Source organism: Notolepis coatsorum (assembly GCF_963971535.1).
Source record: "Notolepis coatsorum genome assembly, chromosome: 9".
Lineage (NCBI taxonomy): Eukaryota > Metazoa > Chordata > Actinopteri > Aulopiformes > Paralepididae > Notolepis > Notolepis coatsorum.
In genome coordinates, this window is record NC_140173.1 from 135,120,520 (window position 1) to 135,139,091 (window position 18,572).

The following is an 18,572-nucleotide window of genomic DNA, read 5'->3' on the forward strand; positions in this document are numbered from 1 at the left end:
GTGATTAAATCATCATTACTGCTTCTGGTCAGCCCTGCTCCACATAGATTGCAAGAAAACTCAATTCCTCTTCATTGTGCATGAAGACCCTGACTGAATCGGGACACCCACAACAGCAAACAAACCATGGCTCAGGGAGCACAAACGTACCCTATACCCTCTCACTTCTATGACACCCAAGGGTCCATGTCAGCTTCCACGCATTATGCTGTAAAGCTTTTCAAAATTGAGAGGTTGGATGGTCCGGTCATCCTACAAATAATGAGGTGAAGCACTGACATAATATATCTATAACATATACTTTTGAAAGAATCATCTATCAGGGAATCGGATTAGCCTACTTGATAAGTAATCACAGAATTATTTTGGAGAGTTCATACAGTATAGTCAGAGATGTTCAATGAGTAGGCCTACAAGACCACAAAGACGCACCATATGAGCAATTAGCCTACATATGTTTTTATCTCGCTTTGCCAAAACCTACTAATAGTTTTGCACATGAAGGATATTCATAGCCTATAATAGGGACATAGCTCCACCGGACGGGTGACAATTACGGCAGAAGAGGTTTTTCATAGGCAGCTGTATTTTTACTGAGGTTCACATTGTGCTTCCTGGATTATGTGCAAGATCTCCTACTCCCGCCTTTGTAGCCTACTGCCCTGAATTTGGGAGGGGAGAGTCAGAAGCCAGCGCACCCAATTCAATTTGTTTTCCAATTATCAACCATGATAGGGCCGAGAACCTAACCGAGAGAGAACCTAACCGAGAGAGAACCTAACCGAGAGAGAACCTAATCGAGAGAGAACATAACAGAGAGAGAACCAAGCCGAGAGAGAACGTAACCGAGAGAGAACATAACTGAGAGGAGGTCAAATGTACAAGGGTGAATGAATGAATGAATGAATGAATGAATGAATGAATGAATGAAAACTTTATTTAACAGATTGCAGAATGGGTACAATTCGGTACGGCTCAATACACACAATTGTTAAGGGGATGCAGAACAGAGAAAGACTTTCGTCTTGTTTACATCAGGGTCCCCCATTTTCAATTCATAGTGGTATATATCACTCTGCCCTCAGGGTTACTGGGGTATTCCTTTTTAGGCTATGTAAATATGTGTCCCATATTTATCGCCAGTAATAAATCTGAAGGCAGAGTGATATATAGCAAATGTAAGAGAGCAGCGGCAGCAGCATGCCTGCCGTAAATTATATCACCACGATATAAAAAATGAAAACAGCTTCAGCTATTTTTCTACAAAAAGACAATTCTTTGTCACCATTGTCCTTGCAATATTGTCTGTATGGTATTTGGTTGAAGGCAAGGGAGAACAGGTGGGTTTTGAGGCGAGCTTTGAAGGTGGAGAGTGTAGGGGAGTCTCTGATGGACTGGGGGAGGGAGTTCCAGAGTCGGGGTGCAGTACGAGAGAAAGCCCGATCTCCAAAGTTTTTAAGCTTGGATGTCGGGACAGATGTAGGATGAATAAAGCCTTTAAACATGAATTTGATTTACTTCATGTTGTCACTATTATTAGATACAGGCAGTTTACAGTTTCTCTCAAGGACTAAACACATCACTTCAGTAATATGTCAGAGAATATGCGTGGCAGGGCTGGTGGACGGGGGGCAGCAAATTTGATTAGATTTAAATGTATTGCCATCATACAGCACAAGTACACCGCTGCGCCAGGCAGAGGGTCGCTAACAGCCTGGAGAGGGTCACTAACAGCCAGGAGAGGGTCGCTAACCGCCAGGAGAGGGTCGCTAACAGCCAGGAGAGGGTCACCAACAGCCAGGAGAAGACTGCGGTGGTGATGGAAGCGCTTCCGGCCACCCTGGCCCCAAAAAAATGCACAATTACTCAGTAGCATGTATATATTTTATACCAAGTTTAATCACCTGTGCATTGTATGTTACTATTGCACTTGCACTCTGGTTGGATGTTGTATTGTACTTGTGCTGTATAATGACAATACATTTGAATCTAATCTCATTTTGAGATCAGTCCGCACTACATGTTGAATGGGCCATGGTGCAGATGCAATGCCGACCCTGTTTTGCATTATAAGGAGCTGACGGGGCGTGTCTTTATGCAAATTCAGGTGTACGAGAACAAGCTTGGAGATTAAGAATGAGTGACGTTTTTCACTTACGGATTTACCAAGATATTTACAAAGGTACTTAGTACTTACTAACATGTTCGAGAATGAGAACCAATGTTTTTAAATGTTATTATCTAAAGATGGTAAGTTAGAGTATTGTGTTCATTCATAGTTCAAGACAACAGAGGCTGAGTACTTTCTGGCGATATATCACATTCACACACGATTGGGATTTATTTAACAATTTTGCTCTTTGGTGCAAGGGTTCAATTGTCAAGGTTAAATTATAGATGGCTAGGGCGGCCAGGTAGCGCAGCGGACTAATCGTTGTGGTGGAATATATTATCATGTCATTATGGATCTGTGTTGAGATATCGTTTTATCATTTTACAGACTGATATACTGAGATCAGCGTAATGTGTAAGAGACACACACGATAATCTCCCCAGTCCTCCCCAGCCAGCCAAAGCAATGTTGTTATTAACTCCTGTAGCTGGGAACCATTTTATTTTACTTTCATCATCCTTGCAAGTGTGTATTAAACTATGTTCTGCCATATAGGCCATAAGCCACATAGCTTGTGGGAACCGCTCTGTTTTCCTTGTAAGACAGCCATAACAGTCATAGTATTGATCATTTTAACCACCCTCCTGGTTATTTTCCAGCTTCTTACGTCATGTCATATGCATGTATCAACTGTGTGTTCAACGAGACTTCGGTCTCACTTCTCGGTCAGACATTTGTGTTACACTGGTCTGATTCTGAACTGGGCATTTCCTTGTATGATCAAATAAGGGAATAAATCTATCAAATTTTTTATTCAACTTTGGACTCAGACAATTGTTATTTGCTCACATTATATTATAAACTTCCATCACAGCGTCTGTCTACCACCGCAGAGACAGTGGGATCGAATCCAGCTGCGATACCTCCGGCTTGGTCGGCCGCCCATACTGACACAATTGGCAGTGTCAGCGGGTGGGAAAGCCGGTGGGGTGGGTCCTGGTCGTTGTAAACAGCGACTCCTACAGTTCGGTCGGGGCGCCTGCACAACGAGGGAAAGATCTGGGAGAGGTAGTGTGATCCTTCCACACGTTACACTCCCCCAGTGAGAGTCCGCGCTGCCAGGTGAAAAGAAGTGGTGGGCTGGGTACATTATGTGTCGGAGGAAGAATGTGATAGTCTCCGCCCTCCCAGACCGATGGTAGGGGGTAGAGTGTGCAACGACCAGGAAGGGGATTGGGAATTGGCATAACGACTAACATTGGGATGGGAGAAAAACGGAAAAAGGAGGGGGAAAAAGAGAATACAAAAAATAAATAATAATAATCATCTATGGCTGTCGCACAAGTTCATCCTCCTCAGACATGTGCATTGAAATAGAGGGACACTCTGTTGATTTTGGTTGTGTTTCTGGTGTACTGACTCACTGGAAAACCGAATGCATTTCAACCCATATAGCCTATGCTATTCAATTGAAAAGGGACAATACATTTTTCAAAGTGACAGAAACGCCACTGCCTGTGGTTAGTTTCTTGCTGTACTGTAGTTTGTTTCAGTTCAGCAGTGGGCTACTGGTCGGGGATCAGCAGTACTTGCAAGCTTCTAGAGTGCCATTCTAGTGATATTCTGTAACTGGTACTTAATGCAAATAAAAGAAAATGCATGCTGCTTGTTTACAAACATTTTCATACATCCACCACTGTGAATGGGTCTGACGTTGAGAGAGTTACAGCATATAAATATCTTGGCATCTGGCTTGATGCAAAATTTACATTTAAATACCATATATCAGCAAACTGCAACACACAAATTGGCTTCTTGTATGGAAACAGAACCAGCTTCCCAATGATAAGTAGGACAATTATTGCTGAAGCAGTTTTTGGATTATTGGGTGTATAGACATGCTGCTGCTTCCACTCTAAAGCCCTCAGGCTCAGTACCGTATGGTACTCATCACTGCATCTTGTATGCTAAGGTTGGTTGGTTCTCTGGATGAGAGACATAACAAACATTGATATTTGTTTATCTATAAAGCCCTTGTTGGGGAAACTATCTTAGCCATTCTAGATTGGAACTTTGGACTCTATCTAACCTGTTTTGTCTAATGTAATTCTTCTATGTATCTCGACATCATTGCAAATGAGAACACCTCAATGATCTTTTGATACTTAAATTTGAATATTTTGAATGGTTTGAATGAATTTGTTTATTTGGATCCCCATTATAAAACAGTCAAATCAATTCACAGCGAAACTTTCAAAGAAGAAAAGAAAACACAAAATTGTGACACACATATCACCCACAAACTCTCCCAACAAAGACATTTAAAAAAGTTACATATTAACAACATAAACACAAGCAAACCCCCAAGTAAACTATATAACACAACAGATCATAAACATAGTTTCATAGTCAAACAGAACAAATCAAGCATAGCAAGGTACACACATCTAAATCTAACTAAAATTCAACATATTATTTTTCAGTACCCCTTTAAAAAGCTACTTGGAACTGGCATTCTTTATATTATAAGATAACATGTTTCAACTCAAAATAGCTCTATACATAACAACATTTATTGTTATATTAGCTATTTACTGCCTAGTACCAGACTGCCAGTGTATGGCAGCCATTGAGCCTGCATAGCCCAAGGTTGAGTGCTACACAGTGGTGGTGAAGGAGGCTATTTCCACTGTACATTGAGTTGGATTCATAAAGGCCATGATCATTTATTCATTAATTTCTTTGATCAGTTATTGTTATATAATTATTATATTGTTTGAAAGACTTGATAATTCAGCAGCAAAAATATTTACAATTAGGAGAAATTACGCAAATGCCTATTTCAGTGAGAGACTATAACTGATCTTTGGGCTATTGTGCTTACTTAACCTGGCCCAGGGACAAATGGCTATTATTCGTTCAGAAGGACCACATAATACTGAAAAAAGGGACAAATGCACATCCCTAGTCCAAAAAGTGCAGAGATGGAGTTTAGAGGTCTGGAAAAATTCACAGTATAACGATTGACTCATAGCTATGGTATATATATCATCTATATATAGTAACTATATAGTAACTTATTATACTATTGCTATTGGCCAGCAATAGCAATCCATCCCTTATCCCCACTCAACTCCAACCCACTGATCAGATCAAAACCTTTAACTGGCCAGTCTCTGCAAGCAGCACACTGATCTGCCTTGTCCCAAGAGGTCCAGTAGAGGGCACTCTCCCTACTGATACCTTCACTCATAACCTTCCTCCTGACAGGTACTCTGTTCAACTGTGGCGAGAGCTTCAACCATAACACAAGGGCCTGTAGGATACAGTAGGTAAACAGCATATTGTTAGAAATAATTTATATTCCTGTCATACTGGAATACCTAATGTTAATCAAATCCAAACCGGCTGGATGTTGAGGATGTATACTACGTGTGTACTGACCCATACTGTGTACTGACCCATACTGTGTGTACTGACCCATACTGTGTGTACCAAGCCAGACTGTGTAAATGTACTGACCCACACTGTGTGTACTGACCCATACATACTGTGTGAATGACCCATACTGTGTGTAGTGTACTGTGTGTACTGACCCATACTGTGTGTACTACTGACCCAGACTGTGTGTACCAAGCCATACGGTGTGTACTGTGTGTACTGACCCATACTGTGTGTACTGTGTGTACTGACCCATACTGTATCGGCAAATCCCAAACGTCATCAACCGCGATCAGAACGGGTTAGAACTTTTCAGACGCACCTTTTCCAGCTCACAATTAATTCAGTTGAGTCATAGATTACGTTCAGATGTTATTTATTGTGATCCCATCGATCTCCAAGCATAGGATGCACAATACCAAAACGACAGCGAGCGAACAAACTACAAAACAAACTGCGAATATTAACTGTGGTTGCTGCGTGTGTGTGGTCGGAAATCTGTATGATTGCCCCGTCTATACCAAATCAAAACTGCCCTTGTTCCCGGTAGACATCCACTTTAAACACCTGATAATTACCACCTGATAATTATCATTAACACTTCCCATCACTGCCCAAGCTTAATTCCTTTTTACCTCCTTGAATGCCCAGCACCACTTCAATGTTAACGTTAATATCGCCTAATCTATGTTTTAAATTATGGCTATGTGTCTAATCTGCCCGTCGCTTATCAAAGACTCATTTTCCAGTCAACATTGTCGTAGCAGATTGTTTTTTTATCGCTTCATTTCCGTTTTCTAGCATTTTGAAAAGCACTCGTTTTCATGGGAAAATGAAGACATTCCATGATAATCGCCCTTTACTGGAATATTCTAGAACGTTATTTTTCGGCCTATTTATGAATCGTTTTCAAATAAACGCTAGATTATCGATAGTATATGTGTACGCATGCACGCTCTGGCCGCGAGCTGAAAATCGATTCTCCTATTTCCTGACCGCTCGCACAGTCAATCAGCAATATCACATAATCACATAAAAGCTTATATCTCCGTGAAAACGAGTCTGATTATCCTAAGACTGGTAACATAGATTCCTTACCTGAGATCAGATGGTATCCAAATGGATTAGAAAAAATCAATCCTTTTATTGATTCACTGTGTATACTGTAAAAACACATAATCCCCGCTGCTCTGAGGCTCACTAGTGGAGCTGATCGACCCCGGCTGCGTGAGTGAGAAGTAAAATGTGGAGTCAGGGATTTTTTTTCTCATTCATTTTCATTGAGTTCAATCCAAAAGGGTGAATTACCATCTGGGAGACGATAGGGGGCGCTTTTTCACATCTGAGCGCCTGGAGTGGCTGAATTTCCAACGGTAGACTCGGTTGATGAAGTATGATTTCAGAAAACTCGGGTTGGGCAATCAAAGTGTTAATCAGCAAACCATTAGGCCTACCATTTTCATACCAATATGGGGGAGCAATCATTCCAAATAACCAAAAAGATTCTGTTTCATTACAAATACATACACAATATAGAATATAGAATAAGTTTAAATCTAAATATCAACACATGATGGTCAAAAAGAAAACATTTAAATAATAAGCAATATGGCTACACCACACCGGCCCCTAATTGTTACCCGGAAACAATTACCTATAAACAAAATGGAGCCTATATAATAATCATGTAATAACCACAAATCATTAGTTCAATACATTTCAATTGATACAATGACAAACAAATTAATTTTTTCTTTTTTCTTTATTTTTTTTGATCATGAGTTTACTGTCCAAAATGACAAGGTGAACAGGGCATGCAGTATTGTCCATGTTATGCACAATCCATTGTGCACACGCTGTATAGTCCATCATTTGGGGGGCGGACGTGTGTGCCACTTAGCGAATGCCATAAGATATGTCAGAGGAAATTATATGTATAAATTAGAGCTGGGCCGTTAACGGCGTTAACGTGCTGCGTTAACGCTATACTAGTATCGCGCGATAATATAATTAACGCATTAATCTAAAAAAAAAAAAAATTGTTTTCTTTTTTTTTTACCTTTATTTACCCAGGGTAGGTTCGCTGAGCACAGATGCTATTTTTCAGGAACGCCCTGCTTCACATTCACACAGTTCCATTCACACCTGGGAGCTGCCCAGTACAACCACAGTTGACACCATTGGCCACTGAGCAACTCCACTGGAGCAGTTGATTCAAGCCATGTCACATAGTTCAAGTTTGAAATGATTCTTTCTGTTTTGCTCCTGAGAGTGTGCTAGATACTGTACTGTACTGGTAATATTATTTATTTGTGTTAACTTCTGAATAAAACAACTTATTAAACACAAGTACATCTTATTGAACATTATTTTGATATTTCATTACCAATTATCATAGCAAAACAGCTTTTTCAAACAGTCTGTAATGCATTTTGGAAACGGGAGATGGGCTCATGGTGTAATGGGCCACCTGGCCTGAGAAACATAAGGAGGAAAGAAAAAGTAAGGACTTACTTCTGGTCATTATTTGGGTAGAACACACATATTTTGAATGCCTTCGGCAGGTTTTTTTTTTTCTTCTTTTGAGCCATTTTAATCTAGATTAATCTAGATTAAATCCAGGATTGCAGATAGATTAATCTAGATTAATTTTTTTTATCTATGCCCACCTCTAGTATAAATGTGTTAGCATTATTTAATGTGATGGTCAGTTAGTGGGGAGCCAGCTGTTCAAGAACAGTGACACCTGTTGGAGCTCAGTGTCCACCACTGGCCCATCATCCTTGCCATACTTCAGGAGAACTCGGCGGATGAAACCTTTGGAGTCTGGCATCGTTTTGATGTTTCGGCCCATCGGCCAATAGTTGCGAGGAGCTTGGCTGTCCACGATGAGGACTATGTGTCCAGGGTCGAGGTTCCTCCTTTTGCATTTCCATTTTTGACGCCCCTGCATCATTGGCAGATACTCCTTAGTCCGCCTTCTCCAGAAGAGGTCTGCAATATACTGCATGTGCCTCCATCGTCTTCGGGCGTAAACGTCATCTTTGCTGAACAGACCTGGTGTGATGCGATCGGTGGGAAGGTCAGCCATCATCTGCTTTCCTACTTTCCCATGCTGACATCGGCAGACATGACATTGCCTTATGACTGTCCTTGCTGAGGAGTTGGCTCGCAGTATCCAGTAATGCCGCCAAAGCCTGAAGAGCATGTGGTGGCTACCGCCATGGCCGGTCAACTCATGGATGTCATTGAGTATCAGCTTAGGCACATGTCCACTTTTGGGTAGGATTGCCAGATATGTCACCTCTTCTGGCAATGCTGATCTGCTCAGCCTGCCTCCCATCCTCACGACTCCATTCACCAGGACAGGGTCGAGTCTGTAAATACAGCTGCTCTTCTTTACTGTGGAACCCTTTCTTAAAGCAGTAACTTCTTCACGGAAACTGTGCTCCTGTTCAAAACGCACAATGGCTTCCTCTGCTTGGGCCTTGTCCTCCACAGAAAGATTTTGATGGGTCAGCTTGTCTTTAAACGTTTCCATGTGGTCCTCCAGCAGTGTTTGCATTTTGTTGCTGTGATCCACTTGTGCACAAAGTGCCTTTTGTGCTCTTGTTTTTTCCTGGCACAAGCATTGAAGCATTTTTTTTAAACTTCAAAATCCATGCCACAGCTCTCTTGAGGCTAGTCCACTTGGAGAAGTGTTCGATAAACTTGCTTCTGGGATTCTTCTCTCCCTCCACCACTGTGCTGTAAACACTGATGCGGTTTCTCTTTTCAGAGTTGTAAATAGCGGTGTGGTTTCTCACTTCGGGGTCATCATCAGTGACCTTTTCCGGCTCTTCAACTGAATTTGGCCACTGTCACTCCAGCTGCTTTTTGGGTACCTCTTCAGCGTATCCTTTTGAAATTACATTGTTCATAAAGCCTTTGTATTCTTGACAGAACGTGTTATTCTTCCTGAACTTTCTCAGGAGGTGCTCCTCCGCCACCTGTCGATTGTTAGGCATGCTAACGTCTTCCTTGCGAAAAGGCAGCTTGAGGTGGTAATGTCCATCTTTCATCATTGCAGAGGTGGATGCGATGTTCAGAAATTGTTTATCCTCCACTGACATCTCATTCTTTTCATCATAATGCTGCTCTGCAAAATTCTGGTTGTACTGCTTGACCAAAATCTCTTCCAAGTTTGCAATATAGATTCTGTTTGCACCCACATACGGACGGCCATGTCCATCTGTGCTGGTGGTGCTGTTACCGAGTGGTCCGTTGACCACCCAGCCGAGGAGAGTCTGAACAGCATAAGGTCCATTACCTTTACTGTTTATGATTCTCCATGGTTCAAGAGCTTTTGGTGCATTAACACCAATCAGGAGTCCAACGCCTGCGTTGATTTTAGCGAGTTCAACATCCTTCAGATATGGCCATTTCCTGACGTCATTTTCCTCTGGGATGTTGTCTTTTGTCACAGGGATGTTTTGTTGGGTGTACACATCTGGTAGGTGCAGGAATGTGCTGCTGTTGATACCGGCCACTTCCAGCCCAGTGATTCTGTAGCTGGTGACAGGCTTTTCCTGTCCCAAGGTTTTGAGTAGTATCTCCATCTTCTTTCCTTTTGCATTTAACTGTGTCATCAATTCTTCAGTGCAGAATGTAGCAGAGCTGCCTGGATCTAAAAAAGCATAGGTCTGCACAATCTGGCTTCCTCTAGAAAGCGTCACCTGAACAGGAACGACAGCAAGCTTGCACTCTTTGCTACCGGCCCCAATAGGTTGACGTGGTTCTAGAGAAACCAAAGCACTGCTCACAGATGACTCTGTATTATGTTCCATTGGGAGACCCCTCTGTTTGAGCTCTCTTATTTTCAATTTCAAAGTGCAAAATGCCTGGATGCCTTTGTTGACACACTAGATACGCTTGCGACAGTCCTTACTCATGTGTCCATTTGACAAACATCCAAAGCACAAACGTCCGACTTTGAGAAATTCAATTTTCTCCTCGTGAGGCTCGCGTCCAGTTCATTCATAAAGCAATACGGTTGCGCCAGTAAGTCATCAGAGTTTTTCGACTTTTGTATCGGCAAATCCCAAACGTCATCAGCCGCGATCAGAACGGGGTAGAACTTTTCAGATGCACCTTTTCCAGCTCACAATTAATTCAGTTGAGTCATAGATTACGTTCAGATGTTATTTATTGTGATCCCATCGATCTCCAAGCATAGGATGCACAATACCAAAACAAAAGCGAGCGAACAAACTACAAAACAAACTGCGAATATTAACTGTGGTTGCTGCGTGTGTGTGGTCGGAAAAACTGTATGATTGCCCCGTCTATACCAAATCAAAACTGCCCTTGTTCCCGGTAGACATCCACTTTAAACACCTGATAATTACCACCTGATAATTATCATTAATCAGCGAACCATTAGGCCTACCATTTTCATACCAATAGGGGGGAGCAATCATTCCAAATAACCAAAAAGATTCCGTTTCATTACAAATACATACACAATATAGAATATAGAATACGTTTAAATCTAAATATCAACACATGATGGTCAAAAAGAAAACATTTAAATAATAAGCAATATGGCTACAACACATACTGTGTGTACTGACCCATACTGTGTGTACTGACCCATACTGCGTGTACTGACCCACACTGTGTGTACTGACCCAGACTGTATGTACTGACCCATACTGCGTGTACTGACCCACACTGTGTGTACTGACCCAGGCTGTGTGTACTGACCCATACTGTGTGTACTAACCCAGACTGTGTGTACTGACCCATACTGTGTGTACTAACCCATACTGTGTGTACTAACCCATACTGAGTGTACTAACCCAGACTGTGTGTACTGACCCATACTGTGTGTACTGAGCCAGACTGTGTGTACTGACCCAGATTGTGTGTACTGACCCGTTTGACGTCTTTTCCGAAAGTCTCGCTGTAGCTGGTTCCCAGGATTTCAAACTGGACGTGGGAATTAGAACCCTCGGCACGGAAGTCCATAATTCCAGTCAGTCCGCTGATCCGTCCCTATAGCAACAGCAAGGGGAATAGTGATAGTTTGAGTGGTCAAGACATAGGAAGAAGATTAGTGGCGGTTTATTGGTCTGTGTGTGCAGGTGTGTTCATTGTGTGTGTGTGTGTGTGTGTGTGTGTGTGTGTGTGTGTGTGTGTGTATGTGTTCATTTTGTATTTTATATTTATATTGGTAACACTTTATAATAACACTCAGTTATAAGACCTTTAGAAGGTATTTGTAGATAATGAACTAATCATGAACAAACCATTTATATACATTCGTAAATTATTATTAATTAATTTATAACTATATTTGTATAACATTTACAAATTAGTTCTACATTATTTATAACTCATTATCAACATTGTTTGTACTTGATTTGTTCATCGTTAGATAATGTTGTTTAATGTGTAGTAACACAGGGCTGTACGCTAAGCTTTTTCACTAGGGGCACCCTTGCCCCTAAATGATCAATTTAGGGGCACAGAATATTTTTTAGGGGCACATTTTTAAATAACAATTTTACCATTATAGTGCAAAAAAATATGTTCCTCCTGCCTCATTACTGTGGTCCTTTTATTTAACAGTTAAGTGCGTTTGTTTTCAGGTTTGTATCTTTTATAATGAACCAACTGAGAACGTGTGTAAATCACTAATAGAACAAAAACAACAAACTGTGTGTGTGTGTGTGCGCACGCTTGTGTAGTGCTCCTTGAATGAGATCACCACAACACACACACACACACCATTGCATTAATCAGGAGGACAAGAAACTCTGCATACCTTTGTTTCACAATGAAAAGTGCTTTATAAATCAAATTAATGATTATTATTGTAAATAACCCCATGAAAGGTTTATTATTTTTATGGGTAATTACCTGCTTCATATTTGTGATGTTACTGGTTTCAGGGTGTGCCTAAAGTGACCAATGTGTTGGGCCATTCATAGAGATCTATGCCAATTAATGTTTTATGTATATCCGGGACTTTTTTTTTTATAAGAATTGAGAGGCCTACTATGGTATTTGTTATGTCAAAATGCTCGCTATCTCCACTGTCTGTGTGTATACTCTGCTTTGGTCAAATCACATTCAGCATGCCCTCAGCAGGGTATTTGCGGCTCTGCAGATATACCCTACTCCCTCAGCTAGCCCCTTTCGTGACTGCGATACAAGCTTGGATACGCATCGAATCAATGTTATAAGACATTGATATCAGGAGCTATCTGTAGCTACTGCTAGCCGGCTAGATAACGTTAAGACAACGCCTCAAGTCAAGTCAAGTCAAGTCAAGTCAAGAGTTTTAATTGTCACGGCATACAGGTATACAATGAAATGCGGGTGGTCTTGCCCGCAACGATGTGCAATACAGTGGTACATATAATAGAATCAAAAGAAGAAACAACATTGTGCAGTAACAGGTAGCAGGTAACATGGAGTGACATCTCGGTATCTGTACATAGTTATTTACAGAGCATGTGTGACATGCTAGTTAGCTTTGGTAGTGCAATACACTGTTCCTGTTATTCTAATTTAAAGTGTCCTTTCCTTCGGCCATAAGTGTGCGTGTGTGCGACATGAGTGTGTGCCCGCTCATGTTAAAGTGTTAAGTGGCTGCTCGTGTGTGAGCGTGCACAGTGTGCGTGTCGTGTGTGTGTTCATGTGTGCTTGTGTGTGGACAGTTCAATGTTCTGAGCACTCAATGTTCATTGTTCATGGCTCTGATGGCCTGGGGGAAGAAGCTGAGCCTAAGCCGCTCTGTCCTAGTAGCTGGGGTTCGCAGGCGTCTGCCTGACCTCAGCAGCTGAAACAGGCTGTTATTGGGGTGGTGAGGGTCTTTCATTATCCTGCAGGCTCTGGATTTGCACCTCTTGTTGTATAGAACCTGCAGGGGGGGTAGTGCAATACCCGTGGTACACTCGGCTGAGCGCACCACTTTCTGTAGGGCCTTCTTGTCCTGTGCCGTGCTGTTTCCATACCAGGCAGTGATGTTTCCGGTCAGGATGCTCTCTACAGCTCCTGAGTAGAAGGACTGGAGTATCTTCCCCGATACTCTGAACTTCCTTAACTGTCTCAGGTGGTAGAGACGCTGTTTCGCCTTCTTTACTACTGTGTCTATGTGTGTTGACCATGTCAGGTCCTCTGAGATGTGGACCCCCAGGTACTTGAAGCTGCTCACCCTGTCCACGGTAGCCCCGTTTATCATCAGTGGTGTGTGTGTCTCCTGCTGTCCTCTCCTATAATCCACGATCAGTTCCTTGGTTTTGCCAATGTTCAGGAGCAGGCTGTTGTCCTGGCACCAGCGTTCCAGTACCTCAACCTCCTCCCGGTAGGCCTTCTCGTCGTTGTCCGAGATCAGCCCCACCACCACAGTGTCATCTGCGAACTTCACTATGGAGTTGGAGCTGAACTTGGCCACACAGTCATGTGTGTAGAGTGAGTACAGCAGGGGGCTCAGAACACAGCCCTGGGGGGACCCGATGCTCAGGGTGATGGTGTTGGAGGTCTGACCCCCCACCCTGACCGCCTGGGGTCTTTCGCTCAGAAAGTCCAGTACCCAGGCGCTCAGGGCGGAGCTCAGACCTAGCTCGATCAGCTTGTCCACCAGTCTGGTGGGGACTATGGTGTTGAACGCTGAGCTGTAGTCAATGAACAACAGTCTCACATAGCCCCCCTTCTGACGGTCAAGGTGCGAGAGGGTGCTGTGCAGTACCTGGGAGACCGCGTCGTCGGTGGACCTGTTTGTCCTGTATGCAAATTGCATAGGGTCCATATCACTGGGGAGGGAGGCACAAATGTGGTCCTTGACCAGCCTCTCGAAACATTTCATGACCACAGAGGTGAGTGCCACCGGTCTGTAGTCATTTGGACATGCTGGGGAGGGTTTCTTCGGCACAGGGATGATGGTAGACATCTTGAAGCAGGCAGGGACCACTGACTCCGCCAGTGATTGATTAAATATGGCGGTGAACACAGGGGCCAGCTGGTTGGCACAGGTCTTGAGTATACGTCCTGTTATGCCATCTGGGCCAGCAGCCTTCCTGGTGTTCACCTGCATAAATGCTCTTCTCACACTGTGTTCCGACAACGAGAGAGTGTCCCCCCCCCCCTCGCGGTTGCCCCCCCCCCCCTCCACAACAGCCGGCGCGCCAGTGACGTCACTAGCCGGAGAGCCAGCAGCGCCACTGTCTACACCAAACCGAGCGTAGAAGGTGTTGAGCTTGTCCGCGAGGGAGGCGTCGTCGCTCCCCATTGAGGGGGCGCTGACTTTATAGTCAGTTATTGTCTTCAGTCCCTGCCATAATCCTCTTGTGTCGTTTTGTGCCATTTGTGTCTCCAGTTTGTCAGCATATGTCCTCTTAGCAAGTTTGACAGCTTTGCGTAGAGTATAGACTGAAGCCTTATACTCCTCCATGTTTCCTGACTCTCTACCCAGGTTGTAGGCGGTGGTACGAGAGTTCAGAGCTGCTCTAATAGTGTTATCCACCCACGGTTTCTGGTTTGGGAAAATCCGCACCGTTTTCCTGAGGACAATACCATCAGCTATTGTTGTTATGTAGCACACCACTATGTCTGCTAGTTCACTGACGTCACTGGCGCTTCCTATGAACATATCCCAATCCGTGTCTGCAAGCACGTCCTTGAGCGTGGCCTCTGATTCGTCGGTCCACTTCTTTGTCTCACGTGACACGACGGCGTCACGTGATCTCTGTTGATATGCCGGAAATAGCAAGATGGAGTCATGATCGCTCGAGCTTGTGGACCCCGTTAATGGCGGAGCGGCTACTGCCTTGTAACCCGCTTTGAACGGGGAATAGCAGTGGTCGAGTGTGTTCTTCCCTCTGGTGGAGCAAGCGATGTGCTGAAAAAAGGACGGCATCACTTTCTTCAGGTTGGCCTGGTTGAAATCGCCGGCCACTACCATCGCTGCGTCTGGGTGTTTGATCTGGTGTCTGTTGAGATGATCGTGTAGTTCGCCCAGCGCTTTGCCCGTATTCGCGTGTGGGGGAATATACACGGCAGTCATGACGACTGCTGTGAACTCCCTCGGGAGGTGAAACGGACGACATAGGATAGAAAGATGTTCCAAGTCCGGCGAACACGAGTGAACTATTTAGTTTAATGGGACATTTCGTTTTGAACAGTGAGCTAACGTGAGCTAACGAGCTAACAGAGGTATCATGCACTACTACTAGACTATTGCTGGAGCATTTGTTGATATCAGGAGCTATCAGTAGCTAGCCGGCTAGATACCGTTAGACAATGCCTCATGTATTAAACTAAAAGTGAATAGTTGACTGGGTCATTCTGTTTAAACAGTAACGATAGCTAGGTAGCTAACATTAGCACACGGTTGCATGCACCAGACTATAGCAGACTGCCGGAGGCAATAGGAGCCTCTTGTTTACATGGGTGCGGGAGGGGCAGTGGAGGAGGAGGAGGAGGGGCCGTGCGCTGCTGCAGCTCTGTGCTTGAGAGAGAAGTCAGCGACAGCGAGTGAGATCTCCGCTAAGAATTAGATCATGTTTTTTGATCGGTTTTATATTTTATATATATTTATATATATTATTTATACTGAATATCGGCCGATACCGATCGCTGGCCGATCGATCGGGGCATCCCTAATTAATTTAGGAGTGAAATGCGAATGAAGGGTTGAAATCACTACTCGCAAGGTTGCCCCCAAATATTATTTACCACTCGCACGGGCCAAATTAAGGGGCAATTTGCGATCATCTCGTCGCAGTGTACAGCCCTGTAACACATTTGTAGATGCTTTGAAAAATGGATATGAAAAAACGACTATACTGTACCTCCATTTATTTGTTCATGTTCAACAAATGATTTGTTAAGACATTCATAAAACATCTATAAATCATTTGCAGATGCTATTGTGTGCCCTAATCTAAAGTGAAGCCTATTCATCATTAACAAATGTCGCGTAATTAATGAACGCAGTAGGCTTATATTAATATTCGAATGACTTGTTTTATTACGAGATCACAGATACTCTGCTGCCCTACAGTACGTACAGTACACATCTTAGCGTCACCAGACTAGTGGGACCAGACTCCACAGAGTCGTTGCGCATCGGTGTCCCACAAAAGGGTGCTTGGCATGTTGGTTGACATCGACCTGTATTAAATGTAGTAAACTGCCATGAGAAATGTAGGAAATTTGTAGGCGGTGGTAAGCTTGACTGAAACCTCAAACGATTGCGGACATGCATAAACATTACTGTATATTTGTATATCTTGTATGCAGTAATGGGAATAACGGCGCTATAAGTAGCGGCGTTACTAGTTTTTTCAGTAACGAGTAATCTAACGGATTACTCTTCCAATCTTAATAACACCATTACCGTTACTGCAAAAAAATGCGGCGTGAGAGAGCGGGTCCGTGTAGTGTACTTTTTGAGCCCAAATAATCCAAAACGAATCCAGCGGAACAACATAAGCGAGCAGTCAGCGTGAGACTGTGGTTCACTCTTGTTGTGTTGCAGCGCAGGGCAGTAGTGGCTCTACTGCTGACAGGCTCAACATAGTGCTGCACTTCCTGGTTTAATAGCACAGTCTGGTGTGCAGAGATATATATCTGTGTGTCATGCATGTCTTAAATGTCCTGATTAGATTAGTTTAGAATGATTCGATTCTTATATCTGTATGTTGTGTATGTCATAAATGTCATGAATTGAAAATGGGGGACTCTGATGTAAACAAGATGAAAGTCTTTCTCTGATCTGCATCCCCTTAACAATTGTGTGTATTGAGCCGTACTGCTGTACCCATTCTGCAATCTGTTAATAAAGTTTTCAATCAATCAATCAATCAATCAATCAATCAATCAATCAATCAATCCGCTCACGCCCGACTCTGTGGAGAGTCACGTTAAAAAGATATTTACTGTACGTACTGTACTATAGGGCAGGGGTTCCCAAACTTTTCAGGCCACCACCCCCAAATAACAGTGTCAGAGAGCCGCGACCCACACTATTATAGGAGGTAAAAAATTTAAAATATAGTATAATGTTTTTAAATTTTTTAAATTTTTTATATATGGAAATGTATGGTTGAAACTTGCAAACGTTCAAACGCACACACACTAATAAGGCTTTTAACCAGGGCCGGACTTGGGAAATCATTCAGGCCAGGAAATATAGTGCAAAATATAGCCCCAGTCAGGCCACTTTTTAAGTTAGCTAGGCTAACGGTGCACGTCTTCCTACTCCTACTGCATGCACAGAGAAGAAAACGGTATGTATCTTCTTGTCTAACTCCAGGGTAGATGGCAAATAATCTAATTTCCCAAAATGTTGGAGTTTTCCTTTAAGACTGCTATTCAGGGATCCTAAATCCTTATCTTAGTTAGGGCCGAATCCAAGACAAGGGACGGTTGGTGAATCCCAAAATCTGCCCGAAAATGTCTTAAGTGGTGCTAAGACCAAGATTTGTCAGATATTTTGTCCTAAGTCCGTTGGTGAATGAGACCCATTGTTATGGGCAGAACACCAGAGCACCATTTTCACATTATTCCCCTTATTATTATTATTATTATTATTATTATTATTATTATTATTATTATTATTATTATTATTATTATTATTATTATTATTATTATTATTATTATTATTATTATTATTATTATTATTATTATTATTATTAGAGAGGGAGAGCTTTTCTGTTCTTCCCTGAGTTGCATGTGTGCACAAATAGGTCAAACCTATCATAGTCCAATATGTGGTAACTTGACTATTAGCTTTAGTATACACAGAAAGCTAAGTGGGTATTGACATATCTTGAAAGAATACAAGCTGTATATTCCTGGTATGAATTCCTGTTGCTTGTTGCCAATTTGCATATTCATACTATAGATCATTGCATTCTTAACCCTTTAATGATGGTAAAGGTATAGAGATGTAGGCCATTTTCTGTTGCTTGTTGTACAATTTGGTGGAAATGCCATATATATAACACATATATAGACAATGTTCAAG

The 18,572-nt window shown here is 42.6% G+C and overlaps 1 protein-coding gene across 1 annotated transcript in view; it reads right to left on the reverse strand.

The window, feature by feature from the left end:
- Positions 1–18,572, reverse strand: part of LOC311233928 (glutamate receptor ionotropic, delta-1-like) — a gene marked incomplete at both ends in the record, with an annotated part of 834,874 nt that overhangs the window by 78,804 nt on the left and 737,498 nt on the right. Inside the window, one exon of the mRNA XM_084320981.1 lies at positions 11,471–11,590. Coding sequence (XP_084177107.1) covers positions 11,471–11,590 — 120 coding nt within the window. The remainder of the gene's footprint in view (positions 1–11,470; positions 11,591–18,572) is intronic.